The 17708-nt window shown below is 55.4% G+C and overlaps 1 protein-coding gene across 1 annotated transcript in view; it reads right to left on the bottom strand.

The window, feature by feature from the left end:
* The window catches only part of NECTIN1 (nectin cell adhesion molecule 1), a 63595-nt gene extending 58988 nt beyond the window's left edge, over window positions 1-4607 (bottom strand). The window contains exon 1 of the mRNA XM_081799301.1: window positions 3803-4607. Within this exon, the coding sequence (XP_081655427.1) occupies window positions 3803-3881 (79 nt within the window). The 5' untranslated portion in view covers window positions 3882-4607. The remainder of the gene's footprint in view (window positions 1-3802) is intronic.
* Between the last annotated feature and the right edge of the window lie 13101 nt (window positions 4608-17708).

The following is a 17708-nucleotide window of genomic DNA, read 5'->3' as shown; positions in this document are numbered from 1 at the left end:
GATAACCAACACAAACACACAAAGCTTGCACACGCGTGTGTGCGTGTACCGACTCGACGCTGACGGCGAGACAAGATGCAGACTGTCAGAACGGTTCCAGCCTAAGTCCCATAGCTAGCTAGCGTCCATCCCAGCCTGGCACCCTGGCCAACATGCAAAGTTAAACAAAAAACAAAAAACAACCAAACGGACAACACAACAACAGTAAAACAGATGAATACACAGGCCCCCTCTCTGTCTCTCCCCCAGGTAGGAGCCATTCAAGTTACCAGGTTAACCAGGAAAGATCAGATCAGGAAAATCCACGGTATATTCACACCTCCCTTGGGTGTTTTCCGTTTGTGCCAAACAATGAACATTAGTCAGTGCTAAACAGTGGCGGCTGGGGCAGACCCTCTGCCCAAACCCCCAGCCCCTCGCGCCAGCCCACTGGCTCAGCCGTCAGCACTAGGGTCCTAACGGCTGGTGCCATCATCCCGGCGGCATTCAACTGGGTCCTGGGTCAGGAAGTGGCCACCGAGGTGGATTCATTGTGCAAAGCCGGGTGGCCGAGGAGGGAACTAATACCACGCTTTCAGCCAGCGTGGGACCACAAGGGGCCCCCCTGCCCCCGAGCCACAGATATTCAGGCTCAGAGATGCCTTCGCAGCTGCTCTGCCGGGGCTGCTGGGCCCAGGCTCTGCAATATCTTCTCCTCCCCTCCAGCTTTGGCTATTAGGCCCTGAATCTGATTCCAAGACACTCTCCATAGCACAGCCTCCAAAACGGGCACTGAGACTGCTGTTCACACACGCTGTAATCCCCAGGCCAGCAGAATTGGTTTTGCCATAATGTCCTGCCCAGCAAGCCTGAGCACATCGCTGTCTGTGAGAAATGGGGAGAGAGGGAAAGGGCCCAGCTGCTCTGACACTCTGAGTTTCGAAGGAAACCACCTTCTGGGAGCTCTGTGCAGACTGCAGAGAAGGGCTGTGCGGTGGCCCGACAGGTCTTCCGAGGGTGCGCATGACACCTGGGGTGTGTGTGCTCTCTCCAGACAAAAGGTTTGGGGAAGCCAATTAGGGAGGGCGTGGTGTAGGTGGGACACCAGCTCTCCGCACCTGCTTCAAAGGTAGGTTCTCTGCCTCCCCCCAGGGTTCCTCCGGGCCCTCTTTAGGGTGCAGTCCCCAGGCCCTACTGGCCCTCTCCTCGGAGCTGACCTGTAGGAACTGTTATCTCAGAAGCTCGTGGGGCTTCCCCACCCAGCCTGGTAAAGTCTGTGTTGTAAAAACATACTTCTGTGTTTACACGTCAATAGCCAGATTGGGAATGTTGTGGGGTTTTTTTGTTTTTGTTTTTTTTAGTCAGGGGGTCATCATACACACTGGGGGCTGCCCCCACCTACTTTCCCCCAGAGAGGTCCTGTGTCGGTGCTCCCTGACACAGCCCAGGAGAACCCAGAAAAGAGCATCAGTCTGGCAAGTCCCCAGAGAGGAGCGGCAGTGAGCACTCAGGAGGGAGCTGGCAGGGGGGTGGGGGGGTGGGGTGGGGAGTGGGGTGGGGTAGAAAGTGGGGTGTGGGCAGGCAACTTCTGAGCCTACCAGCCTCCATCCAAGTGTCAGATGGGCACCACCACACCCCCTGCCTCCCTTTGCAGGGGACCAGGGGCACCAGCTCAGGGTACAGGAGCTTGGCCGACCCGGGGAATTCTGGCTGCCCCTGATGCCAGCCAGCCATGACAATGACAGCCAATTGAGGAGTGCTTATGAAGTGCCTGTCTGAGCTGGGGTTCTAGGTCTGCATCCTACCCCTCAATCTGGATTTCTGGTGGGGGGTAGTGTCTACACTTGAGTCAGGTGGGAGTGCCATCTCCCTGGCCCCACTCCCTGAGTGGGCAGGCTTCCAGCAGGCACCCCCCCCCCCCCAAGAAGGAATTAACCACTGTGTATCACAAAGCTGGGGGAAAGAGAACAACAAAAGGAGGGGAGGATGGGGGTGAGTTCATTCTTTTCCCCCAAACCTTCCCACTCTTTGTCCAACCAGAATTAGGTTAACCCCTGGTGTGCCAGACCAACTAGAGCTCCCCCAAAGCTCTCCTTTCCCTAGAATCCTGGTGTGGACACTGTGCAGTTAAGGGTTCCCAGAAGCCCAAACCCCCAGTGGTCAGAGGAGTCCTAGGCAGGGCCTGAGCTCCAGCTGGATTCCCAGGAGGTCCGGTGTGAGAGGAAGACCTCTCACTCCCCATGACCACCCTGCCAGGGACGGGACTAGTCAGGCCCCTGGAAATGGGCAGTGCCCCCTCCCCCCCCACACCTAGCAGGGCAGCACCCCACAGGCTGTAGGGGCGGGGGCACCGTTGTGCTGGCCTCTACAAAGTGCTTTCGATGCCATCGGCCACTCAGCGAGATCTGTGGAGCCCTGGCAGTAGGCTGGTGGCAGAAGGGGTACAGAATTGAATGAGGCCAGGTTCCTGCCTTCCAGGGGTGCACCCCAGCCCCGCAACTCAGCAGCCGGGCTGGCCCCTGGGTAACACCAGCCTACGAGTCTGCGGCATCACGGGCATCTCCAACGGGCCGCTGCCAGCGATCCGGTATTCTCGCCCCAGCGGGAGCTGGTCTCTCTGTACTCTGACCCCTTATTCTGCCACCCTAAGGCCAGAGCACGTGCTCCAGCCAAGCCCCCTCCCTCCCCCGCCAGAACCCCATCTAGCCCAGGCGGGAGCGGGAGATCGTCTCAGGTTTCTTCCCAGAGGGCTGGAGGAACCCCACCCCCACCCCAACCTCCGCTGGTGTCACCAGCCACCGTGGGAGCTGGGTAGCTTCCCCAGGGACACAAAGGGTTAAATCGAGGCGAGGGGACTCGGTCGGATTTGCCTCCTAAACGCATTTTCCAGTTCATTCCCCAGCACAATACGCCGCCGCCGCCAGTCGGTCCCAGCCTCCGCCCCCACCGCACCCGTCAGATGGGCCACCGCGGGCCACCCCAGGGTCGGGCGTCGGGTTAACCCCTCGGCCGCCGGCACCTGGAGGAAGGACACGAGGGGGCATCCTCGGGAAAGTGGGTCATGCAGCCACCTGGCTAGCACCAAGCCCGCGGCGCTTCCTGGGCGGGGGGGGATGGGGGGGGGACGGCGGCAAACTGGGAGTGGAGTTCCGAGGTGAAGTCCAGCCCGCGCAAGGCCGGGAGGTTGCGAGCCCGCGTGGCCCGGGCCTCACCCACCGGGAGAGGAACCGCAGGTGAGCGAGAAGCTGTCTCTGACGCAGGAGCCGGCTCTCGGCGCCCGCGTGGGGCTGCGTGGGGCGGGAGGAGGCGCGAGCGCGCGGAGCCGTCTGGCAAAGGGGCCGGGGACAGAGACGAAGCCCCCCTGCCATCCTCCAGACCCACAGCCCACCGCCTCCGAGAGACTGACGCCCTCCCCCTGGGGCTGTTGTCTCATACCCTGAGACGGAGATTACGGTGATTATTTTGCATTTATGTAACATACAGTGTTTCCAAACTGCTTCCCGAGCTGAGAGCTGGTTATTAAATAAATAGAACGCTATTACATATTATTATTTTTGTGAAAACTGAGCGGAAGAAAGTGCTTTCTTGCTACACAGAGACGTGCATCCGACCGCTTCCCTGCAGGGCAGGCTGTTGGGCTTCTCATCCTCTCTCTCCGCCGTGCCACCCGCACCCCCCCTTACCTAAGCCGTGACCCAACTTTTCTGGCTCCTTTCGCTACCTATAACCCAGACGTGCCCGCCATCCAGCTCCCAGCCCCGGGAAGGCATTGGATGGGGGGGAGGGGGGGGGCGTAAAAAAGGCAGAGGCGGAACGCGCTTACCTGGGAGGAAGAATGCGGTCAAGCCGAGAGCGAGTCCCCACCAGCGTCCAGCGGCGCCCGCAAGCCCCATCCGAGCCATCGGGGTCCGGGGGTCCGGCGAGAGGGGCCGCGAGGAGAGCGCTCCCCGCGCTCCAGAAACCAGCCCGGAAGACGAAGGTCGATCGCTGCCGGCCGGCGGGCGCTCCGAGGATCCAGGTCAGCCGCAGCCGTAGCCGTCGGCCGGGGCGGGGTGGGCTGGGTGCGATCGGCGCGGCCGCAATCCCGGCCCCGGGCCGCCGGCGGCTCAGAGGCTCGGTGGATGCCCGCCGCAAGTTGCACGAGTCATGCCCCCTTCTCCTCCTCCGCTCTCCTCCCCGCGCCGGTCCCCGCCCTCTTCTTCCACGCAGAGCCGGGCTGGGGAGAGGGACCCACCCCCGGCGCGCCCGGCTGCCCGGCTGCGCGGCGCGGGCTCCCGGCCCCCGGCGCGCTCACACCCTCCCGCTCGGCTCCAACTTGCAGGCGTCCATGGCCGGCCGTCCTCCGAGGGCGGCGGGACGAGCCCAGGCGGCAGGCGGGAGGCGCGGTGGGCTCGGGGCCCAGGCGGCGGGCGGGCGCGCGGCTCGGCGGCTCGGGCGGTGCGGCTCCGCGCGCGGAGGGCGAGCCGGGTGCGCCGCGCGTCCCCCCCGCCACCCCGCGCCGCCGCTGCTGCTCGCGCTGCCGGGTCCCGGCGATCCGCAACAATGTGGAGCTGCCCGGGCGCCGAGCCGCGCCGCGCTCGCCGCTCTCGCTCTTTCTCTCACTCGCCGAGCTCCAGCCTCTCAGCCGCTCTCCCCGTGATGTCAGACCGAGGGGGAGGGGTTAGCGTTAACCCCCTCCTGGCTCACGACGCGCGGCCCGCGCCCGCCCGGCCCCGGCCCGGCCGCGCGCACCTTCCGGCCCCCGGCGGAGGCGGGTCCCCGGCGAGGGCAGCGGGGTCCGCCGAGGCCCACTGGCTCGGGAGGTGCCCCTTCGGTCGCCTTCCCGCCCCGGGAGGGCCGGAGGGCTAGCCGCCCTCCTCCTCGCTGACAAAGAGACGCAGTGACCCCTAGCGGCCGGCGTGGGGGGGGGGGAAAGAAGCTGCTCGGTGGGGGTGGAGTTAAGATGGGGCGGGCGGGGAGGGGGGGAGTAGGCCGTGGAGGAGGGAGCGTGCAGTATGGAGACTACTGGATCTGGCAAAGTCCAGCTGAAAGAGAATCTACAGACCCTCTACTCCAACCTTGGCCCCATTTTACAGATGCGGAAACAAAGGCCCAGAGGAAGGGAATGCCACTCGCTCAGGGGCACAAGGGCAGAAAGTGGCCGACTTGGACTGGAACCCCACAGCCAGAGCTCCCCTCTCCTCTGCATCACTTGAACGCTGAATGGAGAGGCAGCTATGCGGGGACCAACGGGAAGCTGCCAGAGAAGTCGGTGGTGGGCAACCGTGGGTGAGATGGTGCCACTGAGGTTTCTGGTCTTTTCTAATCTCCGCTCCCTTTGCAGGGTTTCCTTTCCCGAAACTGAAGCCCCCTCCCCTCCTGAAACCAGCGGGAAACCGAGCTCTGCTCCCTTTGCCAGAACCTTGGTCTTGGGCGATTTGCAGGAATCCCGCGAAAGTGACCCATCTAGTCAGTGTCTGAGGCCGGCCAGGGACTCTCCAGCGCATCCCGTTCACCACCCACCACATCCGGGTGTGGTTGGCTACCTGCCAAGGCGGCTGGGCCCTTCGGGGACCTTGGCAGCGCGAAGCCTGCCCTCTGCGCCTTCCCTCTGGATCTCCTACCCTCATCCTCCACCCTGGGAGGAGGCAGACAGACAGACAGTTTCCCACTAGGGAGGAACAAGTTCTCCCCAGATGCCTGACCAGATAATGTGCCCTTTGCCCATTGCTGCCGTTTGTCCAGCTGGCAGGAGCAGAGGGGTTGGATGGAGAAGATGAAGGCAATTTATATCTGATAATATATAAGTTCCAGTTCCTGGGTGGCACCACTTTCTCACAATTGGGGATCTGGCCCTGGAGCGTCTCTCCTTTTCCTGCTGAAGTGGTCTAATTTGGCACTCACATGGATGTTTGTGCACTCATGTGCACGTCTCTTACATTTAACAGATATGATCGAGCTTTCTTTGTACCAAGCACCGTGCCAGGCTTGGGGATGTCGAGACACCCTCATTCCCCTAAAGGCACACAGTCTAGTTTGGGGGGCAAAGAGAGAAGACAGATAAAGAAACGTGTTATAAATAAGTATTTCCTGTGTGTAGTGGGTCCAGAGGTGAGCACCCAGGATTTGGTGGGTTTTGGAGAAAGTGCCCTGTGCAGCCTGGGGTGGGATGGGGATCAGGGAAGACTTCTGGGGAGAAGGGACACAGAAGGAGCCGGGTGAGTCATCTAATAGACAGATGTGTGCTGGAGTGGGGAGGCATTCAGGAGACTGGATTTCAGATGGGGGGAGGTCCGTAGAAGGAAAGGCACAAAGACCAGCAACAGCTGGGTGAGTAGGACACACACACACACTCGTTCTAGCCTGAGCCTTGGGAAAAGGAGAGGCCTGTGGATCTGTGAATGCCTGGGAGCCCCCAGGAGGGTTTTATGCTGGGGAATGTCTTATCAAATTTGACTTGTGGTAGCCCAGTCCAGCGGCCAGGCACCTCCCCTCTGGTCCCTGGGTACTTGTAAGGGCCACGGCCAAGTTGGTTCATTGCTGTGTCTGAGACTCTTCCTGGTGCATTGTAGGAGCTGAATGGACGGGTCTGAGGGGGCAAATCCGGATGCACAGTACCCACTACTTCCCTGCTCATGTTCTCCTACCTCTTCATCCTTGGGTGAGGCTTCTCTGATCTGCTCTTAAATGAGCTTCCGGAGAGGATGTGTCTGGGGGTAGGCATGGCTGCCTGGGGATAGGTTGGATGGAGAAGATGAAGGCAAATAAATGAGAGAGTATGGTCATTCTCTCATCGCTTTTAAACAAGCCCCCAAAATGCAAAGCGGCAACATAGGTGCCAGCCGTGTGTGTGTGTGTGTGTGTGTGTGTGTGTGTGTGTGTGTGTGTGTGGTGGGTTACAGCAGACAGAAAAGAGAGCCAGGGAGGACACAAAGGAAAATAAGATAGAGCTTGTTTACGCAGAGAGTAAATAGATGTCTTTTTGAGTATATACTATGCTAGGTGCTGAGGGTACAAAACTGAACAACTGAGACTTTACTCAAATAACTATATTATAGCATGAAAGTTGGTCACTGCCAAAGACAGCCCCAAAACGCGGCCACCTGGAGGAAGGAGTGAGTGCTTCTCATTGTGGAGGGCAGAGAAGGCTTCTGGAAGAGGTGTCATTTGCCTGAGGCCCTGAAGGGTGCATCAGATGGACCAAGAGAGACCAAGGAGAGAATTTTGGTGGAGGGAACAGCTTGTACAAGAACATGAAGGTGGGAGAGGTTGGGGGGCCTGTGTGGGAACAGTGTGCAGTGCAGGTTTTTTTTTTTTTTTTTTCCCTCGCATTCTGGGGATGTGTAAGAGAAAGGGGCAGGAAAGTGCAGCCGGAATGCAAAAGGTCTCAAAGATTTCCTTCACTGGCAGGAGGAAGCACAGGACCAAGTGTCAGGAGACTAGGCTCTGGTCCCTCCTCTTAAGCTGAAAGCCTGGGAGTCATTGTTGCTTCTTCTTCTTCAACCACCTTATTCTAATCCAAAAGCAAACATGGTTCATTCTGCTTCCAACAGTAAGTCTGGTGACTGTTCCATTTCTACTGTTGGCACGCTATCCACATGCTCATAATTTCTACCTGATCCTTGCAATCCCCTCCTGGCCATGGAGCCAGTACACACTGAGGGGAGGGAGTAAAACGTTAATGGTCAAGCACTTGGGACTCTGGAGCTAGACTGCCAGGATTTGAATCCTTAAACCCCCCCTCCGCCACCCAGTAGCTGTGTGTCCTTGGGCAAGTCACTTAACCTCTCTGTGCTCAGGTTCCTCATCTGTAAAATGAAGGGAAGTGTAGCCCCTACTTCATGGGGTTGTGAGGATTCAATGAGAACAACATGAAGCACTTGGGAGAGTGCCTGGTGTATATACAGAACTGTTTAAGTGTTGGGCGCCTGGGTGGCTCAGTTGGTTAAGCGACTGCCTTCGGCTCAGGTCATGATCCTGGAGTCCCAGGATCGAGTCCCGCATCGGGCTCCCTGCTCAGCGGGGGGTCTGCTTCTCCCTCTGACCCTCCCCCCCTCTCATGTGCTCTCTCTCTCTCTCAAATAAATAAATAAAATCTTTAAAAAAAAAAAAAAAGAACTGTTTAAGTGTTAGTCATCGTTATAACTGTAATCTCTTCTCCCCACATCCAGTTTTGCTCTTCTCTGTCATGGTGCCAGGGGGATATATGAATCTTTAAAACCTTCATTTTGAAGTAATTTTGGATTTACCAAAGAGTGGCAAAGACAGAACCAAGTTTCCATGTGTCCTTCACCCAGCTTCTTGTGATGTCAATGTCTTCTATGTCCACAGTATATTTGTCGAAACTAGGAAATTAGCATTGGTATACTACTATGCATTGAACTACAGAATTTATTGGATTTCTCATTTTTCTACCGATCTCTGCTCTATGTGCAGGGATCCGATCCACAACATCACATTGCATTTAGCAGTGGATTGTGTTCTATTGCAAATGAGCAGGTCCCTGTGCCCGAGAACACTTCCTTGGCCTGCCAGCCTGTGAGGCCTGTGTCCAGTCCTCCTCGAGGTCTGTGGGGCCTCGTCTTATCCAGTGCCAGGGCATAGAGTAGGAGCCACGGGCTTTCCTGAGGTTCTGTGAGGCCATCAAACTTGCATCCTTGGCTTTTGCCCATGCTGTTCCATCTGCACTGATGCTCTTTCTCTTCCTTTTGGCCAGCCACTTATTTTTGAGGGCTCAGTTTACCTGTGTCGCTTCCCCAGAGTGGCCCCTTCTGCCCTTTAGACCAGGCAAGTCCCCTCCTATATGCTCTCACAGCTACCTTGCATGCTGTAACCCTTCTGTAATTGCTTATAATACTTGATTCTTTCCTTCCCGGGCTCTCAGCCCCTCCAGGGCAGACCATGTGGTCTTGTCTGCTCTATCCCTAGCACCTCGAATGTGCCTGACACTTGGTGGGTACTCAGTGAAAATGTGTGGATTGACTAACTCACAATCCTGTGCCACTTTCTACAAATCACTTCTCCTCTCTGGGCTTCAGTCATCTCATCTCAGACGGAGGAGTTTAATCTGTTCAGCGGCTTTCCAATTGTGTTTCGAAAGCCCTAGCAATTTCCTGGGTTCTCCACTCCCTGCCTCATTAGGAGCCATGTTTAAGAGCACCTTGTTTTCATGCTCTTTCAATGTTCGGCTTTTGAGGAAGGTTCTTTTTAATGGATTCTGCTGCTTAAAAAGTTTGATCCCCTCCCCCGGCACATCATGCCTTATATATTCTATACTGCATGTATAGTTGACCCTTGACTGGAGGTTAGGGGCACCAACTTCCCGCATGGTTGAAAATCTGCATATGACTTTTGATTCCCCCCAAATTTAACTACTGATAGCCTACTGTTGACCAGAAGCCTTATGGATAAGGTAGTGGTCGGTTAACACATTTTGTAAGTTCTATGTATCATATGCTGGATTCTTATGATCAAGTAGAGAAGAGAAAATGTTATTAAGAAAATCATAAAGAAGAAGAGCTACATTTACAGCCCTGGACTGTATTTATTGAAAAAAATCCATGTGTAAGTGGACCTGTGTAGTTCAAACATGATTTTCAAGGGTCGACTGTAGTTGCATTATTTCAGAATTCCGTGATTTATTTTTTCTGCAGGCTGCAGTGAGCCATGGAGGGTCTCTGAACAGAGAAGCACTTATTGGGGGCTGCTGGAGCTGTGCTTTCCAGAGATGAATCTGGCAATATCGCGGGTAGGACGGACAGAGGAGGACTGGTCAGTGAGGGAGGGGGGGAGTGTGGAGATAGGGTTGTTGTGGGAGCCAAGTGAGAAGAGAATTTCTTGCAGGAGAAGGTTGCCAATAGTGTCTGATGCTGCAGAAAGCGGGTGGGGATCAGAAGGGGGTCATTGGGGGTGCCTAGGTGGCTCAGGTCATGATCCCAGGGTCTTGGGATGGAGCCCGGTGTTGGGCTCCCTACTCAGCAGGGAGTCTGCTTCTCCCCCGTCCCTCCCCCTGCTTGTTCTCTCTCTTTCTGTCAAATAAATAAATTAATTTAAAAAAAGGGGGGTCTTTGGAAATGGTGGCAGAAACACCAGTGACCTGTGAGAGTGGTGTTGGTGGTAAAGTCAGGGCAGAACCCGGATCAGAGTGGCAGGAGAAGCAAATGGAAGGTGGACCAGCAGAGGCAGCAGGTGTCCACCCTGCTCTGGAGAAGTTTGGTGGTGGACAGAATGAGTAACATGGCTCAGAAGCTTGGAGAGGCTTAGCATGACAGAGACCAAGGGGTTTCTTTCCCCACTTTTTGCTGGGAAATCCAAAGCTACTGAGCATCTTGCAGGCAGAGGGAAAGCGGCTAGTGAACAGTGCAATCTGGAGAAGCAGGTGTGAGCTGTAAAAGAGGGTGCCCTCCGGGAGGAGGCATGGGTGGTGGGCCTGGGGTGGAGGTCAGCCTTGGAAAAGAAAGGTCTTACCTTTCTCTAGGCCTGGAGGCAATGTGAGGAGAGCAGTGAAGAGGGAAATTTTGGGGTGGAAATCAGGGAAGTTAATGATCAGGTCCTTGCATGAGGTAGGAGCTGAAGTTACCTGCACAGCGATGAGAGAGGTGGTTTCAGACCTCGTAGAGGAGAGGCCAAAGGAAGTGGAAGGGAGGTAGGATTAGCAATCTTCCAAAACCTGAAGGGAAAAGGAGCAAGCCTAGTCTGTGTGCCTTCCTCGAGGAGAATCAGCATCAGTGGACATCTGTGCGGGGGAAGTCGGTTTTGGTTGAGTCTGGGAAGACTGTTGAGGGAATCCGCAATGGAATGAAATCCCTGTCTCCTTTCAAACTGAGGCCCCGGGGCCACAAATGAGCGTTGCTGGCTGTGGGATTCTTGCCCTGGTGTGAAGAGTGGCCCACAGGAATCCCACATTCCCTCCTGTCTCTGAGGCTTGATGACTGCAGGAACGACTGCCCACTCAAAGGACAGGCACGGGGACTCACCTTTGTCACCTACTCCACGGCTGGGGGCCGTGACCACACAGAGATCAGCCCTGAGGAAGGTGCTGTCCCCAGGAAACTGTCCCAGAGCCCTCCCTCAGCTTCCATGGGCTCTTTCAGAGAGGCAGCTGTTGGGTTTGGACAGGACCCAAAGTCAATACAATAATGACTTCCCCTCCCGGCCATATTCCAGGCCCCTCTATGTCATTTAGTAGTTGGCTAATAGAGCTCACTTTGATGTGAGGGGGAACCCTATTAAGAAGTACCCAAGATCCCCCCAATACCCAGAAATCTGATAGGAGAAGAGACACTTGAACGTATATTAGAGTGGTATGCCAAATGGGGGGGGGTCACACTTTCCTATGACCCTGGTCCCCAGTGTGGGGTCAACGGAGGCCGAGGGCAAGGGGAGAGGAGAGGAGGAGGAACCCCCTAGAGGAAGTATGGCCAAGCCCTAGCCAGCCCCAGAGAGGACCCACTGGCATGGGTGCCCCTTTCCCTAACCTGACAGGCCAACCTCACCCCAGGTAGTGGGAAACCACAACACCTAATTACTGTTATCATCACCTTGGTAGCTGTAGTGATCATGATGGTACCTGTGGATCCCACAGTGCTTAGCAACATTTAATTATTGTTATTCTTACAGCGATCACTGCAGAGCCTCCCTATTGCCCTGGCCGCCATTGCTCTTGGAGACGATGGGTCAGCTGTGCACGGCTGCACCCTGGCCACAGCGGTCCACCATGTCAAGGTGGTACCAAGATGACTAACAGGCAGCTAGCCTCTCCCTCGTGGACCGTGGTGTCCCAGGGCTCTGCATGGCTCTGGGAGCGGCAGCTCTGAGCGATGATAGAAGGCCCCAGTTCCACCTTGAACCAACCAATTCTCCAGAAGGAAAGGACCCAGAAGGCAAACTGGTCTACACCCCGCCTCCGATCAGAAGCCACTCAGTGCATTCCTGCGAATCACCACATCCGCAACCCTCGGGAATTCTGGATGTGAGTGGCGGGCAGCATTCCTGATTTGGGACTATTAAAAACTCAACAGTGCTCCTGGGAAGACGGTTCTGCTGAGGCCCTGCATGGACCAGGGAGCTTAGACTATGACATGGCAAGGGGCTGGGGAGGCTTCTGCCTGCAGCGTACCTGATGGGAAAGGCAAAAGGGAGGAGAGAGAGGAAGAAGATGCTCGGCGTCCCACCCACACTCCCTTCCCTTCGCTGGTGCCTTCAGATAGGGGGTGGGCGGGTGTTGTGGTCAGGATAATTATCAGGATGCACTAGTTGTCTAGAGGAACCAGATTTTTTGTTTTTGTTTTTGTTTTTTTTTTGGAAAGCCGTGTGGAAGTCAATAAATGGAATTGATCATAAGGGAGGAACGGAGACCCGGGGTCAGCCCAAGCCTCGCGGAGAAAGCGTGTGGTGGACGCTTGCCCTGGGGGCGTGGGGATGCTGCTGCACCTTCTCTGGGGCACTGTGGAGCTGTGGGTCTTGACCTCTTTGGGCCTCAGGCCTTTTCAGGATCCGATGAAAGTTACCCCCTCTGGCCTGCAAACAGCACACACGCACAGGATAGTATTCACGTGGCAACCCCCAGGAGCCCAGCTGGGGCCCTGAGTTAGGAAGTTCTGCTGAGGAGGGAGTCCTTGGGGAAGGAGGCAGCCCTGAGCCCAGACTCACTATGATCTGGGCTCATGAGGGATGTTAGTGACATGGTGGATCCAGAATGAGGAAAATCTAAGCCATATTTCTATAGTGTGAACTAAAAAAAAGCATGATATATATATACTGCCTTGCAACTGTAAAAAAAGATGTACCTATAGAAAAATGGGAAGGCAGCGTGGGGAAATGAAAACAATTTGCAGGTGAAATTTTTTTGTCTATTTTAAAATTTACTTTAGCATCATTATGAAGTTGCTTTAATACTAGATTTACTTTTATTTCTATATTATGTAAAGTGCTTTTCCTCCAGAAATGAGCTTCTGAATTATATTTGATTTCAGTTAATATTAATGTCCTGCACTCCTTGAGTACATGCTTCTGGGGACAGCTGCTCCAGGAGGATGTCAAGTGGCCTGGATGCAACTTCCAAAGGGTAGACAATACCCTTACAGGTCCTTGAGCTTGGAGGAGCCTTAGGGGACAGCTGAGCAGAGAGGGGGTATATGAGTTAGAGTCAGGAGTCCCAGGTTTGCGTCCTGGATTGGCCATTTACTAAGTGTGGGCAAGAAGGGTGACCAGCTGTCCCAGTCTGCTGGGGACTGAAGGGGTTCCCAGGACATGGGACTTCTGGGCAAATTGGGGGATGGTCATCCTATTCATGAGCCACTCTACTTCTCTGTGCCTCAGCTTTCTCATTTGTAAGATGGCCTTGATGACTTCCATTTGTAAAGGTGGGGGATGAGGTTTCTTACTGAGGGATGGGATGGAGGAGAGGTTGGGGGAAAGGGGGCAGAGATCTGAGAGACCAAGAGCCCATACAGGTGATTTAACATGGAGGACTCAAGGCAAACACTCTCCCACAAAAGGCTTTAACAATGATTCATTAACAAATATTTATGGACCACCTATGGCCAGGTACCATGCTAGGCATTGGAATAAAGCCATGAACTACCAAGACGTGCTGTCTCCCTTCCTGGGGCCCAATGGGAAAGAAAGGATCTATAAGGAAGCAAGATAATAGGGGAATCTAGGGGCCTATAGGACTGTCAGGGTTGTGGGGACCCTTCCCTACTCTAGGGGGTCAGGAAGAGTGAGGAAAGCATTCCTGTGGAGGTGGATTGAACCCTGAGGGGCAAGGACTGGCTAGCCAGGGATATTATATGGAGAAGTCATATGGGAAAGGCAGCGAAAAGCCCCAGGGTCCAAGTGCATTGTAGGACTGTGAGTAGTTGGGTCTGTCTGCCGGGTGCAGCGCGGGAGGAGAGGGGGAGAACGGGCCAGGAGGTGTGTACCAGGTCATGTGGGCGTGTAGAGCAAGGGTGTTTCACGCCACGTGGAAGTCAACCGGTATAATGCTAAGCCCCAACTGGTATTCTGCTACCATGGCATTCCGAGGTTTAGCTTGTCCTAGCCAGGTCCTCTGGACCTAAAGGTGCCAGCTAGGTCTGTCCTGCTCCCAAGGCCCCTGAGCCTGGCCCATCTGCTGAGGGCTCCTGCGGCTCCAAGTCTGGTGTAGTCAGTCCATACGTCCCCCCAGCAGGGGCCCCGCTGCCTGGCACGGACCGTAGCTCCATAGAGCAGAGTGGTGCCCCCCTCCCAAGCATGCTGCTGTCACCACCATGTGTGTGTGGGCTTGATGGCCGCGTGGCAATGAGCTCAGGGCACGCGGGGGGCTCACGTAGCCCAGGCAGCTGATAAATAATGAACAGTTACACCCATTCGTCCAGGACCAGGGAAGTGGGTGTGCACCCATATGCGTGTGCATGCATACACATGCGTGTGTGCATACACTCAGATTCACTGACATTTATGCCCACGCTATCACTGAAGCTCAGGCGAGCACACGGAGAGATGCCCTGCTGCCTGAGAGAGGAATAGGCCCACGTTACATTGCATTCATCCAACACCAACACACGTATGCAGCAAATGCTCCATATACAGACTCACAGAGGTGCCGCACACCTACGCTGACCCGCACCCCTCTATTGAGTGCTTAGCACAAGGCCTGGCATACAGGATTATTATACTGTTATGTGTTAATGGGATATTATATTAAGACACTGGGATGTGTGCCCATGGCCCCAGATACTTGTAGACCCCCATACATTGCCCCAGACACTCCTTTAAAGGCAGATGCAAACACAAGAACTCCCTCCTTCCGCAAAACCGGTACATACACTCTCGTGTACAAAAACAGGCTCACTCTCTCGTAGACGTACAGTTTGCTCTAATTTGCCCTCCCAGTTGCACCTACACAAAAATCATAACAGTAATAATAATAATAATAATAATAATAATAATAATAATAGCAGCAGCAAAACCAGGTTGGGTGATTGCTTTACATTTTTCAAAGGGTTTTCAGGTCTATAATCTCATTTGAGTCTCACAGTAGCCCAGTGAGGTAGGTGTGTGGAGCGGGCGTTATTACCCCGGGTTTATGGTTGAAGAAGCAGAAGCCAGAGAGGTGAAATATACCATTTGGGAGGCGGCCTCAAACCCAGATCTGACTTCTCTGCAGGGAGCTTCCCCCGGGGGTGGGGGGGGGAGGCGCTGTTTGACAACATCCAGCTCACACTAGAGAAAGCAGCAAGCAGGCCGTTGGCTTGCTGCTGGATTCTGGATTCCTGGTCAAAACATTTCCCGGAGTCAACCCTGGCTGAGAAGTGGGAATTGGAGGCTGAAAAAAGGGAAACCGCCGTCATTAGGAATCCCATAAAGTCTCATTTACAACTCCAGTCAGATGAAAGGAGCAATTGACCGCATTGGAGGGAAAAGCAAATACCGATCTCCTTTAAGACTGCCGCTTCCAAGACAGCTGATCCCGGGAGGGCAGGAGGTCCCGGGTGGGGAGCGCCTGTCCCATCTGCCTGCTCCCCAACTCCGTGCACTTCCTCTCCCCTCTGGGTGGGCCTCGGCGTCCAGGAGCTCTGGTTCTTGGAGAAGGGGGAGAGAAGGACAAAGAAGGGTCTCCCCCTCCCCCAGAGCTCCTCTCTCCTCCCACAGTGGAACCCTTCCTCTGTGCTCAGTCCTGAGCCTGAAAGACACCCAGGACTCTGCCTCCTATTGGCTGGGGCAGAAATGGGGAACACGCTGCCAGTCCCCTAACACCTGGCCTGCCACCTCCATGGGGGCCAGGCCCTTAGGAGTGAGATCCAACAACTTTGAAAGGGGACAAGGACAGCTTTCTTCAAAGGGCCATGCTCTGTGGGCAGGTGGCTTGATGGTAGAAGGACGACCAGCGGGATCATCCTTCTTTTGCTGCTTCCGCTGCTGCTTCACTCTTGGTTTTATCATCACTGGTGCCTTAGTTGCTGCATCTGCCAAATGGGGAATATGAAGACCACCCTTACGCTGCCACAGTGAGGGCCAGGTGAGATGAGGGGTGTGAAGCCCCCTGCACTATGCGCCCCTGGGCTCCAAGGGTGTCAGTTTCCCGAGGAGGGCCTCCATGGCCAGGGCGGGAGGGCTGGCGTGGCAAGAGGCACTCCCCCATCCTCCTGGGTGTGCCGGCTCTGGCTGGGAGGGGCAGGGAGGGGACATCTGTTTGACACTCTTGTCAGCATCCGTTACCTGGTGTGTATTTTCCCCGGAGCTGATTACATTACAGCATGTGTTGATAAACATTTGGAGTTGCAGCGGAGTGGAAACTGAGCGGAATGCTAAGCGGGTGGAGGTTTGGTCAGGAGATGCCGAGGAAGGGCTGGCTGTGAAGAACAGGAGGTGGTGATGGGGGGCCCGGTCTGGTGATTTCTTAGCCTGCTCTGCCCCTTTCTCTTTCTCTCTTTCCTCCTCTTTGTTCCCTGCCCTGCCCAGCCGGGCATCCAGACAGGGTCCCATGGGCAGGGCTTTACAGCAGAAGAGGTGTGGGATTTGGACTCAGGCCGTTGTGGGTTCGAATCTTAGCTCTGCCACGGGCTAGCTCTTGGCACTCTGGGCCAGTCCCTAAACCTCCCCGAGACTCATTCTCCTCCTCTGTAAATGGGCTTCACATACACTCCACAGAGTGACGATTGAGAAGACACCCATCATGCCTGGCACGTAGAACTCAGCACTCAGTGAATGTTGATTCTTTCCCCAGTTTACCTGGAGGAAAAAAGGCACCCTAGCCTTGATTGCGCTTTGGATGTTAGGAAACTTTCTTATGTTTACCTTGGACTAAGGGGAAGTGGGCTTATGTTTTTCATAATGCAACTTCCCTACCTCTAACCGTGGTTAGGACTGGTCAGGTGACCCAGGGTGACTGGACTATTCCACCCTACATCTTTATATACCTGTGTACTTAGGACAGCTGAAGTTAGTTATTTGTTTAGTTATCTGCCTGATGTCTTTCTCCCTCACCAGTCCCCAAACTGTCTGAGGGTAGGGATTGTTGCCTGGCCACAACTGAATGCTCGGAGCCTAGCCCAGTGCCTGGCACCAGAAGGAACGGCTGACTCTCACCTGCCTGATTCGTTCAGAGCACAGTGGTCAAGATAACCCCTCTCAGAGGTCTGCGGTGCCTTATTCCATGCTTGTTTTGAATTCAGAGCACTGGCTGTTCTTCCATTTGGCCTTTGGAATAAGTTTTCCTGGGAGTATCTCTTGTCTCTCTGAGGTTGCGAGTTTCTGGAGGACTGGGGGTATAGACCTTCAAGATTCAAAAGGACACGCAACTGAACGCAGAAGAAATCCGACAGACATGCCTAAATGAGGGAGGGCTGCTGCTCCTATCTCCCTCCCCCACCTCTGCGGGTCCCTGCCTAGGCACCTGCCATCCCAGCCCACCTCCAGGTGCGCCAGTGGCCTCCAGGCTGCAGGGGCTGCCCGCAGGTTGCAGGAGCACGACTGCGCAGCGCCACCTAGCGGGCCTGGGGCCGGGGGAGAGTGCGTCCCTATCTTCCCAGGCCCGCGGGTCGGTGACTGCTGCACAGCGCAGAGTGGGGAGGCCCCTTTCTCTACCTCCAGGGAGTGTGCAGGCTCTCCAGGGAAACGCGCTTCTCCCGGGTTCCGGGAGCCCTGGCCCCGACGGCAGCAGTCGGGGTCGTGCGCGCCCAGGCGTCCTCCCACCCCTCCCCCTGCACTTCGTGTCCTCGTTCCCGTCTTCCGCAGCCACAAAGAGGACATTGATTGGGAAGAGT

The sequence above is a fragment of the Leptonychotes weddellii genome, chromosome 11 (genome assembly GCF_054177405.1).
Source record: "Leptonychotes weddellii isolate Sample4059 chromosome 11, ASM5417740v2, whole genome shotgun sequence".
NCBI lineage: Eukaryota > Metazoa > Chordata > Mammalia > Carnivora > Phocidae > Leptonychotes > Leptonychotes weddellii.
The sequence above is the reverse complement of the archived record's forward strand: the minus strand, read 5'-3'. Positions and strand labels throughout refer to the sequence as shown.